General features: G+C 37.5%; 1 protein-coding gene across 1 annotated transcript in view; it reads right to left on the bottom strand.

The window, feature by feature from the left end:
- Nucleotides 1-1,131: 1,131 nt before the first annotated feature.
- The window catches only part of LOC119088959 (E3 ubiquitin-protein ligase TRIP12-like), a 37,140-nt gene continuing 19,512 nt past the window's right edge, over nucleotides 1,132-18,759 (bottom strand). The window contains 13 exon segments of the mRNA XM_037210474.1: nucleotides 1,132-1,655; nucleotides 2,946-3,137; nucleotides 3,806-3,947; nucleotides 4,883-5,057; nucleotides 5,222-5,322; nucleotides 9,749-9,956; nucleotides 13,316-13,434; nucleotides 13,660-13,679; nucleotides 13,681-13,889; nucleotides 15,814-15,967; nucleotides 17,838-17,971; nucleotides 17,974-17,993; nucleotides 18,086-18,203. Of these exon segments, the coding sequence (XP_037066369.1) occupies nucleotides 1,500-1,655; nucleotides 2,946-3,137; nucleotides 3,806-3,947; nucleotides 4,883-5,057; nucleotides 5,222-5,322; nucleotides 9,749-9,956; nucleotides 13,316-13,434; nucleotides 13,660-13,679; nucleotides 13,681-13,889; nucleotides 15,814-15,967; nucleotides 17,838-17,971; nucleotides 17,974-17,993; nucleotides 18,086-18,203 (1,748 nt within the window). The 3' untranslated portion in view covers nucleotides 1,132-1,499.

Consider the following 18,759-nt stretch of genomic DNA (forward strand, 5'->3'; position numbering starts at 1 on the left):
GCTATTCTTCCCCCCCCCCCCCACCCCCCACCCCCGACAGGGTTTCTCTGTGTAGTTTTGCGCCTTTCCTAGAACTTGCTTTGGAGACCAGGCTTGCCTTGAACTCACAGAGATCTGCCTGCCTCTGCCTCCCAAGTGCTGGGACTAAAGGCGTGCGCCACCACCGCCCGGCTTATAGCTATTCATTTAAAAGGATGTAGCAAAGTAAAAACTGAAGATTTTTATTTTTGTATTATTTTGCTTTTATTTATAAGTGAAATCTAAAGTAAAAAACAAATCCACCTTCCTTGGTTTTTAAATAGGACTGCAGGTATGCCACCATGTTTGGTGATATCCTTTTTCTTCATTACTATCCCAAGATAGTATAACGCTATATAGCACAATATGGAGAAAACAACTTCAGCCACACTATGGATAACATTATCTACATGACTATAAATACTGTTTTGATTCAAATTTTTAAAAATGTTTTTAAACCCATGAAAACATAGGTTTTAAAATAAAAATAATTTATATTAGATTTTTTTCAACGAAGCTTCAACAATTCCCTAACACATTAATTTTATCTTTCTACAACAACTTATAAGTCCTTAAAACCAGTAAGAATAAAACAAATTTTTACTAAAAGTCAAACTTCAATAAGACCACTTACATGCTAAAACCCATTAAAATACAGTTATAACCACTTATCACATGAAGTCACATTTTATTGTGACTATTTTATTGCCCACATACAAAAAAATTACTGGACCAGGCAGTGGTGGCGTTCGCCTTTAATCCCAGCACTAGGGAGAAAGGCAGGCAGACCTCTGTGAGTTCGGGGCCAATCTGGTCTACAAAGTGATTTCCAGGACAGCCAGAGCTGTTACAAAGAGAAACCCTGTCTCAAAAATAAATAAACAAATGCCCGGGCAGTGGTGGCACACGCCTTTAATCCCAGCACTCGGGAGGCAGAGCCAGGCGGATCTCTTTGAATTCCAGGCTGTCCTAGTCTACAGAGCGAGATCCAGGACAGGCACCAAAACAACACAGAGAAACCCTGTCTCTAAAAAAAAAAATCAAAAATAAATAAATAAATAAATGGATGAATGAATGAATGAATGAAAATAAAGAAGTTGGAAAAACATTACATATTAAAACATACCAATATAGAAAAACTAAAAATGTGTATCAAATATTGTCAACCCCGTCACTGATTTACCTACTTGAAAAATGCTAGTTGTTAAAAATACATGGTATGAGCTAAGGGTAGTGTCACATGTCTAATCCCAGCACTTGGGAGGGAGAGGCAGGCAGATCTCTTTTTAAGGCCAGCCTGGTCTAAGGAGTTCTAGGGACAACCAAGACAGCACAGAAAAATCCAGTCTTAAAAAAACAATAAGTAAATAAACTAAAAATAAACACATGGCATGATCTTACCAAGACCTTACTACCAGGCCTTTCACCATGCTTTCCTTCAACAATTCTGGTGGCAAGTGGACATACCCAGGCAATGGTCCTTACCTGCCGCCAGCCCCATTTCCACTAGGGAAATCGTGCACTTTGACTGGAAATTGTTCCATTTGGCTGAGACAGTTGTTCATCTTGTGAACTAGTGCCAATAAAGGCGCATGGCCCACTGGTTCTACTCTTCCAATGGGCTCTTCTCCAGGAAGCTAGAGTTATAAATAAACCATCATTAAACATAGCTTTTTGAAAAGTCAGCACTCCACAGCAAAAACATTTTAATAAGTTTCATAAATGGAAATTTATCTATTACTTTTGTTATCTTTTAAAATAGACTTCATTAGGACAATGTTTCCAAGTAAGTTATTTTATTTTATGTGCATCGATTAGTGTTTTGCCTGCATATATGTCTGAGTAAGGGCATTGGAACCCTGGAACTGGAATTACAGACAGTTCTAAGCTGCCATGTGGGTACTGGGAATTGAACCTGGGTACTCTGGAAGAGCAGACAGTGCTCTTAACCAATGAGCCATATCTGCAGCCCCATATTATACACATAATCTTAAGCAAGATATAAAATACTTGGTATATCCCACACTTGCATTGACATGCATGTGAAAATAAGATTTAAAACAAAACAACAAAATCTAACAATACCATTTCTGCCTTTGGGTAGTGTTTAAAAATACCTTAAAACACTTAAAAGCGGCATGGTTAAGTAGTTTTGATAATAAGCAGTAATCATTAAGCTCATTACACACCAAATATGCAGAAAACAACTTCCTGAGTTATGACTTCTTTAAAGCAGTTGTAACAGGACTAATCAACAGTAGTTAGCTCTATTCTCACCTACTAGGGGCAAAGGAAAAAATGGGAACAAGCCTACAGACCCTGCCCTTGTAATCTATATTAAAGACTGGTTGTTAAGCATCTTTTATGGACAAAATGGAAACTTTATCTTCCTATCATAACCTCAGAAAATATTAATAAATATTAAGAAGTGTTGCTACTATTAAGGGCTTATCTTGTAGGGGAGGAGAAAAACTGGACAAAGCTGATGTGGCTTCATGTCACTAGTGGTTGGGAAAAGGGTATTTGGTGTGGTTTTTTTTGTTGTTGTTGTTTTGTTTTGTTTTGTTTTTTCTTTTTAAATACTATCCAGGCTAGTCTAGAACTCACTACATACCTGAGGATTATCATTCTGCCTTGCCCTTTGAGTGCTTAGATCTCAATTATGGGATTCATGTTTGGTTTCATTTTTACTTTCTATTTTATGACAAACAAAAACATAAAGAAGCCAAGCATGATAACTCATACCTTTAACCCCAGCACCTGAGAAACAGAGGCAAGTAGATTTCTGAATTCCAGGCTAGGCTCATCTATATAGTAAAACTTTGTCAATAAATAAATGTCAAAGGAATCTAACTGAGTAGGCAACAAACAGGACACAAATGTATGCACTAGCTAGTACCAAGACATCATGACCATTATTAACTTACTGGAGAAGAAAAAAAGACATGTAGGAATCGCTTTAATCGGATCTCTCTGCTGACAGCATCCTTTTCACTTTTAGATGTCAAATACAGCAACAGCTGTTTCACAAATCCACTATGTTGAATTTCAAATGATGAAACATCTGACTCAGAGACTATGCTACGGATTTCTACAAGGCACTCAGCTCCACCGTCCACCTGAAAGAGTGGAGAATTCCCCAATAACAATCAAAATATAAATTCAATGGCTTTTAAAAACAAACAAAGAAACACCAGCCAGCCAAAAGCCCTATGAGCTCAAATACAACCTGGCAGGCAAGATGGTCCACTGGTACAATAGTGGCTAATTCTCTGCTGAGATCTGAAGCCCACTGCACTAGAGAGAATTCATTCCTAGTACTATAAACCTGGTTAAAAATCCAATGGAGGTCAAAAGACCTACTACTGTTATGAATAAGTAATAATGAAGATCATGACTTTGTACAATTAATATTTTAATAAAGTTTTCAAACTGGAGTAAGGCTCTTTTAGAAAGCCAGATTAAAATGATAAAACATGACATTGCTTTAAGAAACTTAAAATATTTATGAAATAGCTTAGAAAACAAGAACAGTACATTAAAAAAAAGAAACAGATGAAATGGTCATGATAAAGCTTCAAGCTTTTACGAGTAATATGATGGTTGGAGATGGTTATAAGGAATTATAAAAGACATTCTTAAGCATTCTGAAATTTTATCATTTGTCAAGAAATAGGAAACACAAAGAATGGAAAGCAATGGCTAGTCAAGAGACAAGGAGCAAAAGAAATTAGTTGTAGAAACTAATGTTTCTATCTACCAGCAAACAAGATGCACTGCACAGTACCTGGAGGTTGAGTTGTTCAGTTGCAGCACAAAGTCTCTGAAGTACATTCAAGGCAGGGTTGCTTCCATCCATATTCTCAGAACTAAAATAACGCTCAACAAATTTATGTGCCTGCTCCTTAATCCAACCTTTAATTTTTTCTCTAAAATGAGAAGAAAGGAAATATTGTCTTTGTGTAGGTATGAAAAAAAAAAATCTACATTGAAAGTTAGATTAGGACCTAAAAGATTATTTCAGCAGGTTAAGGTTCTTGCCAGAATGACCTGAGTTCAATCCCCAGGATCCATCCACATGGTGGGAATAACGAACTTCTACAAGTTGTTTACTGATCTATGATCAACTGGTCTGTGATCATTACTATAATTCAGAGTAAGTAAATTTAGCTTCATTCTGAAAACAATTTATGTATAGATTTATAGGTTTATTTATAAATTAATCTATAGAATTGCTTAGGTACAAAGAATATATTTCAGGTCATCACATGAACAGTAACAAGATGTTTATATGCAAATGCAAATATACATAAGCATGTAAGCAGGCTGATTAAATTATAAACTTTAAAAATACATTTGCTTATTCTTCATAATTTAGAGAATCAGCAGCTACTGGAAAATACTGGATCTTTTTTATAGAGGAAGTACTCTATACAGGTACTCTACATCACCATCAAGTGCCTTCCCAAGAAAGGCATTGCCATATGATCCATACACTGGTGAGAAATTTAGTATCTGACATAGATCCAAGTACTTTTTAAAAAAGAGCTGCTCTCAGCTACCAATCTTCAAATTCCATTAAATAGGTAAAGAATTTTCACTAGAATATATAAACATGAAATACAAGCATAATCCAGTGAAAGGTTTCACATAGAATAAAACTAACCAGAGCTTTCAAGTAGTTATATTATTGCTGTGGTTTTTATATGCAAGGAATAGGGATGGAACCATAGGCAAGCCTTGAGCTACATACATCTTTGACTTGAGAACAAATCGAACCAAGTGTGATGAATGTGCTCAATACAATTATATTGAGACCTTTCAGATGAAGGACTCCCACCCCCAATCCCAGCACACACTCCACCTGTTATTGGATATGGTGTCTTTTGAGGCTGCCCTGGCAAGACCACTAACTCCCGCAGTTCGTGCTGGCTCGATGTTGTTGCTGTTGGACTGTGCGCTTAACCTTCCCCATGTTTTTGGATTCAAGCTTGCCAGGAAGGAAGATTTAGGTGACTGAGTAGTGGTAGGGCTTTTAGCTATAAACAGAAAAGAATTACATTCAAATCATGTCAACAGAAGTGAAGAAAAATCAACAAATACTTCAGTCTTAATACAGGAATTAAGAGTACCAAATCATGATGAGGACACTTATTTGATCACCTCCTCCTCCATTTCCCCACCACTTTATCAAAGGACTCACCTTGATTGTCTACTTTGTCATCATCTCTTGGAGGTGAGTACTTAGGCCTCCTTGGCCCTCGTTTTGGCAGTCGTTTTCTCTTGAGAACGTCACTCAATCGACTGTTGCATGGAAGAACAATGGAGGAGGTTAGCAATTACCAATGAAGAACCCAGCTAAGATAGAGGACAGTACCATGAATGAAAATATCACAATAATTTTCAATGAGTGATTTAATATGGAGTCTGTAACAGTCATATTCTATAGGAGGTAGAAAATTTAAATTACTAACTGCTAAAATTAATAATAATAAAGGCTTAATTTTCTTCATATCCAACTTTAAGAATATAACACATTAAACAAAAATACAAAGAACTGGCTAAAAAAAAAATCAAATGAAATCAAACTTGAGTATATTTCTTCCCTAAGCTAACTTGCAACAGAATATACATGGGATTCAATGTTCATACTGTAAAAGTATTCTAACTACTTTTAGTATCATGCCCAAAAAGCATAATGAAGGCAAAAACATCATAAATATATTCATTCTGTTGAACTTGTAGCCTTTTGTTTGTTTTTTTTCGAGACATGGTTTCTCTGTGTAGTTTTGGTGCGTGTCCTGGATCTCGCTCTGTAGACCAGGCTGGCCTTGAACTCAGAGATACCCCTGGCTGCACCACCACCGCCTAGCTTTTTATCATGTTTTGTTTGGTTGTTGAGACAGTGTTTCCAAATTACCTCATGTAGGACCTCAAATCTATGACTCTCTTGCCTCATTCTCCTTGGCTCTGGGAGTAGGGAGGACCTCGCTTATCTGCCCAAAGTCTTTATTCTAAATAACACAATACCCTACACCACACCTTGCAAACTGCTGCTCTTGACATTAACAAAGATACATAAGAACGGGCAGATAGAAGAACATTCTAGGGGATAGCAAGATAGTTGACTAGGCAAAGGAATTTGCCATCAAGGCAGACAACTTGAATTTGATCCCAAGGACCCACATGACAGAACAAGTGAACCAATTGGTGCAAAATGTCCTCTGACTTCCACACTGGCACCAGAAACATGAACACACAAATATATATGATTTAAAAAATTAAAGTGTTCTGTTGTTCTGTGGCTCAAGTAACATTTAAATAATTCAAATGATTTTTTAATTAAGAAAAGATTCCCAAAGTCTGATAATTCTGTAAGTATACTTTATATTCAAATGCATAACCAAGAAAAACAGACTTTCAGAAAATAAATGTACTACAAAAACTTATAAATGGAAAATGAACAATTAAAAAATGGGCTAAAGAGCTAAACACAGAATTCACAAAACAAGAATCACAAATGGCTGAAAGACATTTAAAGAAATGCTCAACATCCTTAATCAGAGAAATGCAAATCAAAATGACTCAGATACCACCTTACACCTGTCAGAATGGCTATGATCAAAAACACCAATGACAACCAATGTTGGAGAGGATGTGGAGCAAAGGGAACACTCCTCCACTGTTGGTGGAAATGTAAACTTGTACAACCACTGTGGAAATCAGTATGGCGGTTTCTCAGAAAATTAGGAATCGAACTACCTCAAGACCCAGCCATCCCACCCTTGGGCATATACCCAAGGAATGCTCATTCATACCATAGAGATACATGCTCAGCTATGTTCATAGCAGCACTATTTGTAATAGCCAGAACCTGGAAACAACCTAGATGCCCATCAACGGAAGAATGGATGAAAAAAAATGTGGTACATATACACAATGGAGTACTACTCAGCAGAGAAAAACAATGAAAGCATGAAATTTGCAGGCAAATGGATGGAACTAGAAAAATCATCCTGAGTGAGGTAACCCAAACCCAGAAAGACAGTTATGGTATGTACTCACTCATAAGTGAATTCTAGATATAAAATAAAAAACAATCAGACCACAACCCATACAACCATGGAGGCTATATATATAGCATGGAGGTCCCTGTGGCTTATAATAAATTTCGATTTTATTCAATTACTGAAGAAAAAAATAGCCAAACGAATGGAAACACATGAACTATGAACCAAAGGCAGAGGGGCACCCAGCTGGATCAGGCACTCTGAATAGGTGTGAGACAGTTGATTGAATTGATCTGTTTGGGGGGCATCTAGACAGTGGTACCAAGTCCTGTGCTCATTGTATGAGTTGGCTGTTTGAAACCTGGGGCTTATGCAAGGACGCTAGGCTCAGTCTGGGAGGAGGGGACTGGATCTGCCTGGACTGAGTCTACCTGGTTGATCTCAGTCCTCGGGGGAGGCTCTGCCCTGGAGGAGGTGGAAATGGGGGGTAGGCTGGGGGGAACGGGAGGGGATGGGAGGAGGGAGAATAGGGGAACCCATGGTTGATATGTAGAAATGAATGGTATTGTAAAAAAAAAATAATAATTAAAAAAAAAAAAGAAAATGAACAATTTTTATGTGGAGGGCTGAAGAGATGGCTGAACAGTTAAAATTCTCTTCCATGAATTGGGGTCTGTTCCCAGCACCCACATAGAGGCTCACAACTTTATCCCAGGGCATGTGACACTCTCTTCTAGCCTCTGAAGGTACCTGCACATTTATGGTACACAAACATATACTAAGGCACACACACATAACAAAAGTAAAAGGCCTGGTCTTCATAGTGGGTTCCAAACGAGCCAATGCTACATATCAAGATTTAAAACCAGGGAATATGAAACAACTCAAGACAAAGTATTTTAAAAGAAAGGCTTTCTTTGAAAAAAATGAAAGAATTGTATAATTTATCATACAATTAGATTGTATAATAAACAACCACTCCCTTACTGAAACTGGCAAGGCTAAAAAGAGAAACCCTGTCATCACCACTCCACACAAAAGATAGATCACAACTGTCTGAGCTATCTCACAGCATCCTGAAACTCATGGGGCACTTAAAGACATCTCAGGCATCAAGTGAACATTTTATAGCAAAACCCTGTTAGGGTTACTGTAATGACCAGAGGTGAGATGGAGGTACAAGGGTAAATGGGAGACAAATACAACATCATCATAGATGGAAAGGTTAAAAAGTTCAAGAGGCTCAAAGCCTGATCTTAGGAAACTTGGCCAATTGACACAATGAAAAGCAAAAACTCACCCACTTTTCTGAATTAGCAACCAGCCCAAACCAGACATTTTATTTAAGCTAAAGTATATAACTGCCACAGGGTGGCAGCCAAAGTGACTCTTCCTTCAAGTACCTGATCACCCAGCCATCTAGACAAATGCACATGATGTGTTCTTTAAGGTATACATGATTTAATTTTAGGATCCCAATGAGAATATTTTACCAAGATGTATTTTACAGGAGCTGGAAAGTTGACTCCACAGTCAAGTTTACTAGCTTAGATTCCTAGCAGCCACATGAGTTCAATTCCCAGCACCTACACCTACAGCTCAGAACCACCTGTAATTCTAGTCCCAGAAGGTCAAGCATCCTCTTTTGGCCTCCAAAGGCACTGCATTAACATGATGCAGAACCATACATGTAGGCAAAAGCACCCATATACATATAACAAAAGTTTTTGTAAAAAAAATTTTAAGATATATTATACAGAAAAAAGAAAAATATGTATGATTACACTGGGTACAATTTAAATCAGAACTGAATATGGCTTATCATGTATAACTCATTTGGCAACATTCCAGTTTCTAACAGAAAAGAAATAAGACCACTCAAATGTGTGATCTTTAAAAAAAAAAAAAAAAAAAAAAAAAAAAAAAAAAAAAAGATTTATTATGTATACAGCTACAGTGTCCTGTCTGCATGTATCCCTGCAGGCCAGATGAGGGCACCAGATCTCATTACAGATGGTTGTGAGCCACTATGTGGTTGCTGGGAATTGAACTCAGGACCTCTGGAAGAATAGCCCGTACTCTTAACCACTGAGCCATCTTCACAGCCCTAAATGTGTGATCTTCTAATGCAACAACAATTAAAAACAAAAAAACCAAAGTTTCCCAACATCCTACATAGTACAGCAAAAGAGGCACAAATGACTTTAAGAACTACCATTTAATCTTTAAGAAATAGTCATGTGATTGAGAATTAAAGCTAAATGAGAAGCCAGGTTTGGCCACCTAGTTTATAGTTTCTAAATTTGAAGTTTTCACTGCATCAATACCTGGGTATCACGAAGGCACATATGCAGTAATAGAAATAATTACAAAATTATGGAATGAGAAAGAAAGGCTAAGATAATCTGTGATACGTGTGAATAAACCCCAATGTGTCTTCACCTCATTTCATTTGGGTACCAATGTGAATAATGTACATATATCTCATATACCTATAACACAGGGCCCAGTAAAGTAGCTTTCTTGAAGTTATTTCCTTTACATTTCAAAGAGTAGAAGGGCTGAGAAAAATACTTCAGTGGTGGAAGTAATTGCTGAGGCTGCAGACTCAATCCACACCACCACAAAAAAGTCCGTCTCAGGTATTTTATTCTCAGCAGGAGTCATAGATATCAACATAGATAAAGGCAAAGTATTTTTAAGATCACAACAAAACTCACCCTTGAGGGCTCAGGTCCAGAGAATCATCTCTGCTATGCTGCAAACTGGGTGACCCCAGATCAGCAGAAGCATTGGTTGCAGCCGTGGCTGTCCCACTGCTAGCTGGTGTTGTAGACCCCAGGGATCCTGACCCATTTGTGCACGCCTTTGGTGGACTTGTCAACAAAGACTCAGATTCTGCTAAATGTTTTACTTGGTGCATGACACCTTCAACAGAAAGAGAAACAAAAAGAGGTCAGTTATTTAAGAACAACCCCCATCACTACAAAACTCCTAAATATTAAGCCTGATAGACTAGAAATAAAGCCAGGAGCACTGGCTAATCTTCCAGAGGTCCTGACTTAAATTTCCAGTGCCCATGTGGTAGCTCACAACCATCTAATAATGAGATCTGGTGCCCTCTTCTGGCATACAGGCATACATGAAGGTAGAACACAACTTTCATAATGAAAAAAATCTTTTAAAAATAAATAAACTTGAAAGGTATTTTTATTGAGTATCTTCTAATCTTCAAACCAAAATCATATAAAACAGTGCTACACAAAGTAGAAAATATCCATTTTAAAAACAATAGTAAAACAAAGAGAAACAGCACACATCACAATATGATAACCAGAAAGGAAAAAGACGGTTAGGCCACAAGGAGAACACTGTAATAACACTGCTATCTATAAGAGGCTATTGTAAGGTGGTGGTTGCCACACTGTGGAGAACTGAAGAGTTCTTATTGTGATAGGAGACACAGTCACAGATATCCAAGAGAGTTAGTGTTAAATACATGAAAATCTGTGGAAGCAATTATATATGACTGTACAAACATTGTTCAGGGGTCCTAATCTTCCATTAGATTCTGTTTTACTTTGTTTAGGGTTTTTTGTTTGCTGTTAATTGTTGAGGTCTATGTAGCTCTGGCTTACTGGAATTTTTTATGAAGACTAGGCTAGCCTCAAACTAACAAAAATTTGCCTACCTCTGTCTCCCAAATGCTGGGCTTAAAGGTGGGCACTATCATAACCGGCTTCCATTAGATAAAGAAAGAAAAGAAAAAAAGGAAAGGGGAAAGGGGGGAAAAGGAAAACAGAAAGGAAAGGGGAAGGGGAAGGGGAAGGGGAAAGGGAAGGGAAGAAGAAAGAAAGGGGGTGGCACTTCAGGCACTTGTTACAAAAATGTGTTTTAGGCCAAGCTATGCAAAGTACTGAGGACATAGTAAGAGGCAAGACAAAAGCACCCAGAAGACTAAATGACTAAAAATGATAAATTTCCAAAGGATTACAGTAATTAATGATTAGCTCATAAAACAGAAATACAGCAAGTTAGAGCACACTATAGGAGAACCAAGCTTAATCTGGGAGAAAAACAAGACCTTCAGGAAGAAGTTAACATTTAAATTCTAGTCTTTTGAGTAGTATGACCTAGCCATGCACAATCAACACCATTATGTATATGCCACAGATATTTGAGGGTCCAAAATAGAATCTGATGGTATAGCAGAGTCTCTAAGCTCAAAAATGACTTGGCATGGGATGGAGATGAAAATGGGCAAGGGGGTCTCATATACTTCTAAACCAAAAAATTAAATGTGCGCCCACATAAATACCTGGCTTGTTAGCAGCAGCTAACTTTAAGTTGCATTTCTTTTTAGCACGTTGTTAGTTGAACAAAGCTAATTTTATTAGTTACTCAGAGAGTCTCACTATGTTAGCTAGGTTAGAAATCAAGAGACCTGCCCCTCTTTTGGATTTCAGGCATATACTATGTTTCTAGTACGATATTGGCCTATTTATAATATTTTCAAAACACAGAAAGATTAAAAACCCAATATAAGAAGAAATATGACTCTAACCAGGGAAGCAGAGCATGCCTTATTCAACCATCACCTGAAGCTTTCTCCTTCTGCTGCATACCGTTAACCAGCACCCAGGAAACAGAGGCAGGTGGATTTCTGAGTTTGAGGCCAGCCTGGTCTAAAGAGCAACTTCCAGGACAGCCAGGGCTACACAGAGAAACCCTGTCTCAAAAAAACAAAACAACAAAAAGAAGCTTCCTCCTGCAGCAGATGGTAACAAATACAGAAACCCACAGCTAGACATTATAGAGATATTGAGATTTTGGAACACTCAGCCTGAATGGGACAACTCCATCAAATCCTTCCCCTCAGGGCTTAGGGAACCATGCTGAAGAGGTGATGGAAGTAATTTAAAAGTCAGAGAGGATGAAGGACACCAAGGAATTAAGGCTCTCTAAACAACACAGATAACAGACAGGCCTGCATGGGTCTGCACCACATGGAGCCTCGCGTTGAAAGAAGTGCCATCTCTAGCCCTGAAAGCGGCCCAGAAACTATTTGCACTTGCAGATAAAAATCTAGTATTCTCCAAGGGAGTCTCACTCAGGAAACAAACTACTCCTAAGGACAGGCTGCAGGCCCAGCAGCCAATGGTCAATAAAAAATGAACTCAACATCATCTTTGAAAGTCCCTTGTCTCAATGTCATATCAGGGCTCTTCCTTTGTCCGCTCTCCTACTATGTTTTTTTTTTTAATCTATTTACTCTTACATTTTTTTCTTCTCTCATCCTTTGTGTATATATTGTGACTTTCACACTAGTGTTTTTATATGATTCCTAAGTATAAGTGGGTCTCTGTTTCTTGTGCCTTTTGTTGTCCTTTCCCTCTGTTATGTCCTCTTCTGACGTGTTACTTCTTGTTTATCTTTCATTTGATTATTATTCCTTAGAAACCTGTTTGCTTTCTAGTAAGAGACAAAAAGGGGATGGATCCTGATGGGAGAACAAGTGGAGAGGACCTGGGAGGGGAAACAGTCATCAGGATGTATTATGTGAGGAAAAAAATATCTATTACCAATAAAAGGTACAAAAAAAAGTGATCAAGAGCTGCAGAGATGGCTCAATGGTTAACAGTACTGCCTGTTCTTTCAGAGGACCTGAGTTCAATTCCCAGCACCCACATCAAAGCCTGTTAAATCTAGTTTCAGAGAATCTGATGCCCTGTTATGGCACTAGTCATGTACATTCTCAACCCAATAAATGATAAAATAAATCCTGAATTGTACTGATCTACTGCTATGATGCACTGCAACCTTATTCAAAGAATCACTATAGACTGAAATATAGCAACTATACTTTTAAGTCTGACTGCTCCCAAAACTTGAGCATATACTGGGGTCGGGCACGGGGCAAGGCAGGGAGATCACTGAAAATGACTAATAGTCAACAGTGACAGTGAATCTTAATCTTCATGTACACAATACACATACTACACATGAAACACTGACTATGCTGGAGCTACTAAAGATACATATACTTTTAAACATATAATTGAGCTCTTAAACATATTACTTTCCTTGCAGACACTGAACATGCCACATCAAGTTCTATCTAGACCATTAAAGGCACACACCTTTAAACCCAACACTCAGGAGGCAGAGGCAGACAGATCTGAGTTTGAGGCCAGCCTGGTCTACAGAAAAAATTCCAGGATAGCCAGGACTACATAGAGAAACCTTTCTCAAAAAGAATGGGGGGGAGGGGAAGAAAAAGGCATTACCTTCTCTTCTGAAGTAAACACTAAAAATATCAGGTAACTTTTGCATTAAGATTTCTGCCATTTGAAGTGCTCCAACTACTATCTTCAGGTCTTGGCTTGATAGCATGGAAGCAATGTGACTAAAAAACAAAACATTTGTGTATGAACTATCTGAAGTTGGTGATTATTTTTGGTCATACTACTTAAAATTTAAGAACAAAATTGTACTCTATTATAACAACTCTAATTTTTATTAAATTCAGTTAGACTTTTAAAATTATTATGCTAAAATAGACATTAAAAATTATTCAAGACATTCCTAACTTCATTTTTTCTAAATCATTTTAATATTTTCATGAACACACCTTGAAACAGCATGATTTTTTCAGAACATCCTTCAGAAGTTCAGCATCAGCAAAATAAATTATCCTAAGAATTGCTCTAAGGCACTTATGTCTGACTGCAGGTCCTGCTGAGGAGCTATACACTTCATAGAGAACACCAAATAAGGTCTTAATGAAAGACTTAGCCAGTTCCGGGTCTTCTTTCATTAGCTGTGCTCGAGCATCATCCTTCTTTAACTCTGAATATCCACCTGTTATTTAAAAAAAAAAAAAAAAAAAATTACTGTCCTGAAGTTACTGACCAACTGACCAACTACTATAGAAGCAACGTAAAAACTAAGTATTCAGCCCAGCAACTACTATGCAAATGTTTATTATAGAACAAACATTAACTTACCTAATATTAAAAGATTACTGCATTGACCACTCTAACCAGCAGAAACCATTAGTGTAATCAGTGTACTAAGCAGACCTCTTCTTTGTGCTAAAGCATAATCTAAGAGACACTAGGGAAATTTCAATACTAACTCACTAAAATACGAGGTACAAAAATGAGGGTTATAAGAAATGGAGTTGTTACTCAGATAAAAACTATCAAAAAAACTGAATAAACAAGGTAATTTTTGCTATTTTGTTCACAAAGAATATGTATAAGGAGAACGGAACTGACGAAGACTATGAACAAGAGTTTGGTCAATTATGGTTACACATCTTGCTCTTCCCCATAAAGTACATTTGTTTACGTCTTATAATAGGACAGCTTTGAAACTACAAAAGTATTAAATAGTGCAAAGGCTGTATACCTTATGAAGCTTCTAACATTTACTACGCAGACCTTTTCTGGGGGTGTGGTATCCCATCACTTAAAGGAGAAAAATTAGTGGGAAAGACATCATACATGTAGTATTACTGGCTTATTCATAATAACTGATGCACAGGTGTTAGTGAAATATATCACCATTACTCAACTATGTAGCTGCAGTTTTCCTGTGTCCACCGCTCAGACCCAAATAAACACACAGACACTTATATTAATTAAAACTGTTGACCTAATGGCTCAGGCTTCTTGTTAGCTAGATCTTATACTTAAATTAACCCATAATTCTTATTTATGCTTATCCATGTGGCTTGGTACTGTTTCCCAGTTCTGCCTTCACATCTTGCTTCCTCTGTGTCTGGCTGGCAACTCCTGAATCAGTATTCCTGCTCCCAGAATTCTGCTCTCTGTCCTGCCTATACTTCCTGTCTGGCTACTGGTCAATCAGCACTTTATTAACCAATCAGAGCAACACATTCACAGCATACAAAGCAATATCCACAGAACGAACTTTCCCTTTTCTTTTTTTTTTTTTTCAAAAAGGTTTTAACTTTAACATAGTAAAATTGCATATACCAAAACAATTACCAAGCAAGAATTACAGTTACAATATCTAGTCTATTTATAATAATTAGTCTATTTGTATTTGGCAAAATTTAAGAAGATATCCTCTCTATCCTATATTTGTGAGTCTAAGGTTTCATATCTAATTTATCTTTTATCATAACTAAGGAAATTATAACTATCTAATCTTCAACTACATTAAAGACCTCAGAAGGATATAACTGAGACCGGACTCAGCTGCCCCCTTTCTTTGAGAATGGAACCGTGGAGGTTCTCTGGGTTATATAAAACTCTGCAGGCGGATTTAGGTGTCGGCCAGGAAGAGGAAGCAAAGAAAGGAAAACAGTCCTGGGAGATTAAGGGCTGAATGGGTAAGTATTTGCTCCCCAGGAGGGGGAGGAACTTTAAAAGAGACAGGAAAGATGAGACAGGGAATTGGGTAAGTGCAGGAAGCATCCCACAGCAGCCACTGAGGAGGCTGAGGGTAGAAGGCACCCAGGCTTTTGGAATTTGCCTCACGTAAGCGCCACAACTATCTTACCCCTCTTCAAAGAATATTCAATGAAACAATTACTAATAAAAAAGAAAATATTACAGGTTCCAGCAAGAAAGTAAAGTTGCTTGACAAGGCTAAAGTCTAGAACCTACATGGCAGAAGAAACATGGCTCCTTCAAGTTACTCTCTTGACTTCCACATTCATGTTGAAGAACATGTATACCCACACAGCATACTCAAAATCAATTTAAAATAAATTCCAACAGTAACATAGCTACTTAACTCAAAGGATACTTACTAGTGTTAGTATTGGCTAAGGGGTTAGGTTTTCTCTGAATGGCACGTGCTGTTCCCGTGTCCTCATTGATTTGCTGCATAGAATTAAAATCAATAGTATAAACTCGTCCCAGAGTGGACAAGCTTATCTCATCCTCACCGACCTGATGGGCTGCCTGAGAGCAAACAGAGAGAAACCTTGAATATAAACATGTAGAAATTCATTACCTTAAGCACAGCGGGGACCCTCCACACATGCTACATTACGTATCTATTTTATGTGGCAGGTAAACTGACAGAATGTGGAAATTACAATACTGTTGATGACAAGACTCATTGGTTTAACAAATCATGTTAAATTAAACCAAACCGTTAGCCCTGAGATACTCTGAGACAGAAGTCTAGAAATACCAAGTCATAGAGCATAATTGACATGAAGATACCATTTGTATTTCAAAAGAAACTGCACTGTGAAAGAAATTTATATATGTCCTTAGAACTCTAGTTGTTAGATGGAAAACATTTTTTTTTTACCCAATCAATTTCTAATAACCTACTAAAATTCTCCTTAAGCCAAATACCTTGTAGAATTGTCCTTATGTAAACAAGACAACCTCACATTTAAATGCTGTTCTAAAGACTATAAGGAACACAACTAAAATTTAAGATTAATAACCTAGAGAATTTGCAAAATTCATTCAGATAACCTAGAGAAGTTGCAAAATATGTTACATATGGTTGTTGCACACCTGGAATCCCAGCACTCAGGAGATTAAGTCAAGAGGTTTCCAGGTTCAAAGACAGCTTAGATTATATAGCATAACCTATGACTTTAAAAACAAACAAATACTCTTAATATAAAAGTTCAATCTAAGCGGAGACTCCTAGAGAGAATGGAATAACTATCTGGAAATAGAGAATAAACTAATAGTGAAGATGTAATTATCAGGAGAATGCTAAAAAGAAAAACACTTAAAGTTAGAAATTAAGAACACTAGCAGCTGTGGCACAAGGGACCAGTCAACAATTAACTCTCATAAAAGGACAAACTGGTGCTGAATTGAGTTCCTTTATAAGGACTCCTGACTTTAGAAACTGATTGGAGGAACATATCTTTACAAGAGATATGAAATTGGTTGCAATTCAAACATTGTTTTAAATTTAGAAGAATTATGTGTATGTATAAAAATGCTAGCAGAAGCAGGGCATTGGTGGCGCATGCCTTTAATCCCAGCCGAGATTCTCTGTGAGTTCAAGGTCAGCCTGGTCTACAGAGCAAGATCCAGGACAGGCCCCGAAGCTACACAGAGAAACCCTGTCTCCCAAATGTGGGGGGGGAAAATGCTAGCAGAAAATGTACATCCTCTCCAGTGCTGCAATGCTTTCTAGCACCAAGTCTTTGTGTCATCTGAGAAACTGAAGATTATTATTCCAGTGACTACAAACAACATTAGATGAACAGAAATCACAGCAACTGTCATGGAAAATCATCATTAACATTTTGGTATATTCCTCCAATGTATCACTCAGTTTCTTCTATCAAGTTGCCAAAAAGTTCTATTGTTTTGAACACTGCTTTCATTTATATCATTAAAATCTATTACACTAATACTGAATTACATACTAATCTACTGTTCACCATTTCTGTATTCACCGTGGGGCAGGTATTTAACTTGTTTGCACTTTTTCCCCCATTAAGTATAAAAAGCACACATTGGAGATTTCCTCTGGGTTGAAGTAATAGACCTGGCTTTGAAACATAGTCTAACCCTCCATTGTTTCCTTTGGGAAACAAAACTATGGGACAAAGAACTTAGATTACTTGCTCCAAGCCAAGCAGGTAGTTGCAGCAGAAGCAGGACTAGAACATCATGTTTTCTGACCTCAACAGAATGAGGGCCTTCTTTCTCAGGAGACAAAATGAGAAAATCTTAAGTTAATTCAAAACTGAGCACACTAAACACACACAACCACCTCCCCATTCCATCCCTACACCCACACTCCACAAAAATAGGCATATTTAAATGGTACAATGAATACTACTACCTCAATGATCCGGCTGTCAATCCTGTTATAGGGATGCCAGAGACCTCGGTCATCCCGCCACTGCCAAATTGCACCATCTGTGTTCTGGGCATTTCCTTCTTCAACATGGTTATCAACTGCAAAAATGCCTTCTTTGGTAAACATGGCATAAGTTCACTGAAAATGAAAAGTGCAATTATTTTAATAAGTAACTTTCTGTACCATCTGTAGGTATTAAGACTCTCAAGGAAAATGTCCCCATTCTTTACCAAATCAGAGATGTCAGTTCATACAGTTCTTGAGGACTTCGTGGCACAAGATCAATCTGCTCTTGACAACTTCCATTAGAGGCACCACACAGGAGGAAGTGAAGCGTTTCTGCAATGTCTGTTAAGCCAACAACAACAAAACGTAATACACTCATTCACTTACCACCTTCCTTTCAAATATACTGGAAGTACATGGCCTATGAGGTAAGCATCTAGAGCTCATAATTCCTGTCTTACATGATACTTACATGTTAACTCAAGAAACAAACATAATTAAAATGTTCTCCATATTAACTTTCCACTCCCCTGAAACATCAGTCTCTGGAGAATATAGCACCATAATCACTCAGATGCAGAGGTTTAGTCACTGTAAACACTAAGACCTAAGACAAAGCTGTGTCTGCTAGCTGTAGTGGGTTTTTAATACATATTTTGTACATGTGAAAAGGCATAAATCCAGCTATTACCTTTTTTTATTATCTTGGAAAGGTACCATTTTGTTAACTTTATCAAGTAATACAAATACACTCTAGTGTTTTACAAAGATGCTTTAATGGGCATGAACAGGATCAGAGGCAGACCACTTCCTATCATACAACAAACAGGCATCAAGCTTCATTCTGCAGTACCACAAAAAGTGACCTAAAAATTGTGTTGTGTAGTTTATTTTTATA

Source organism: Peromyscus leucopus, chromosome 13 (genome assembly GCF_004664715.2).
Source record: "Peromyscus leucopus breed LL Stock chromosome 13, UCI_PerLeu_2.1, whole genome shotgun sequence".
Taxonomy (NCBI): Eukaryota; Metazoa; Chordata; class Mammalia; order Rodentia; family Cricetidae; genus Peromyscus; species Peromyscus leucopus.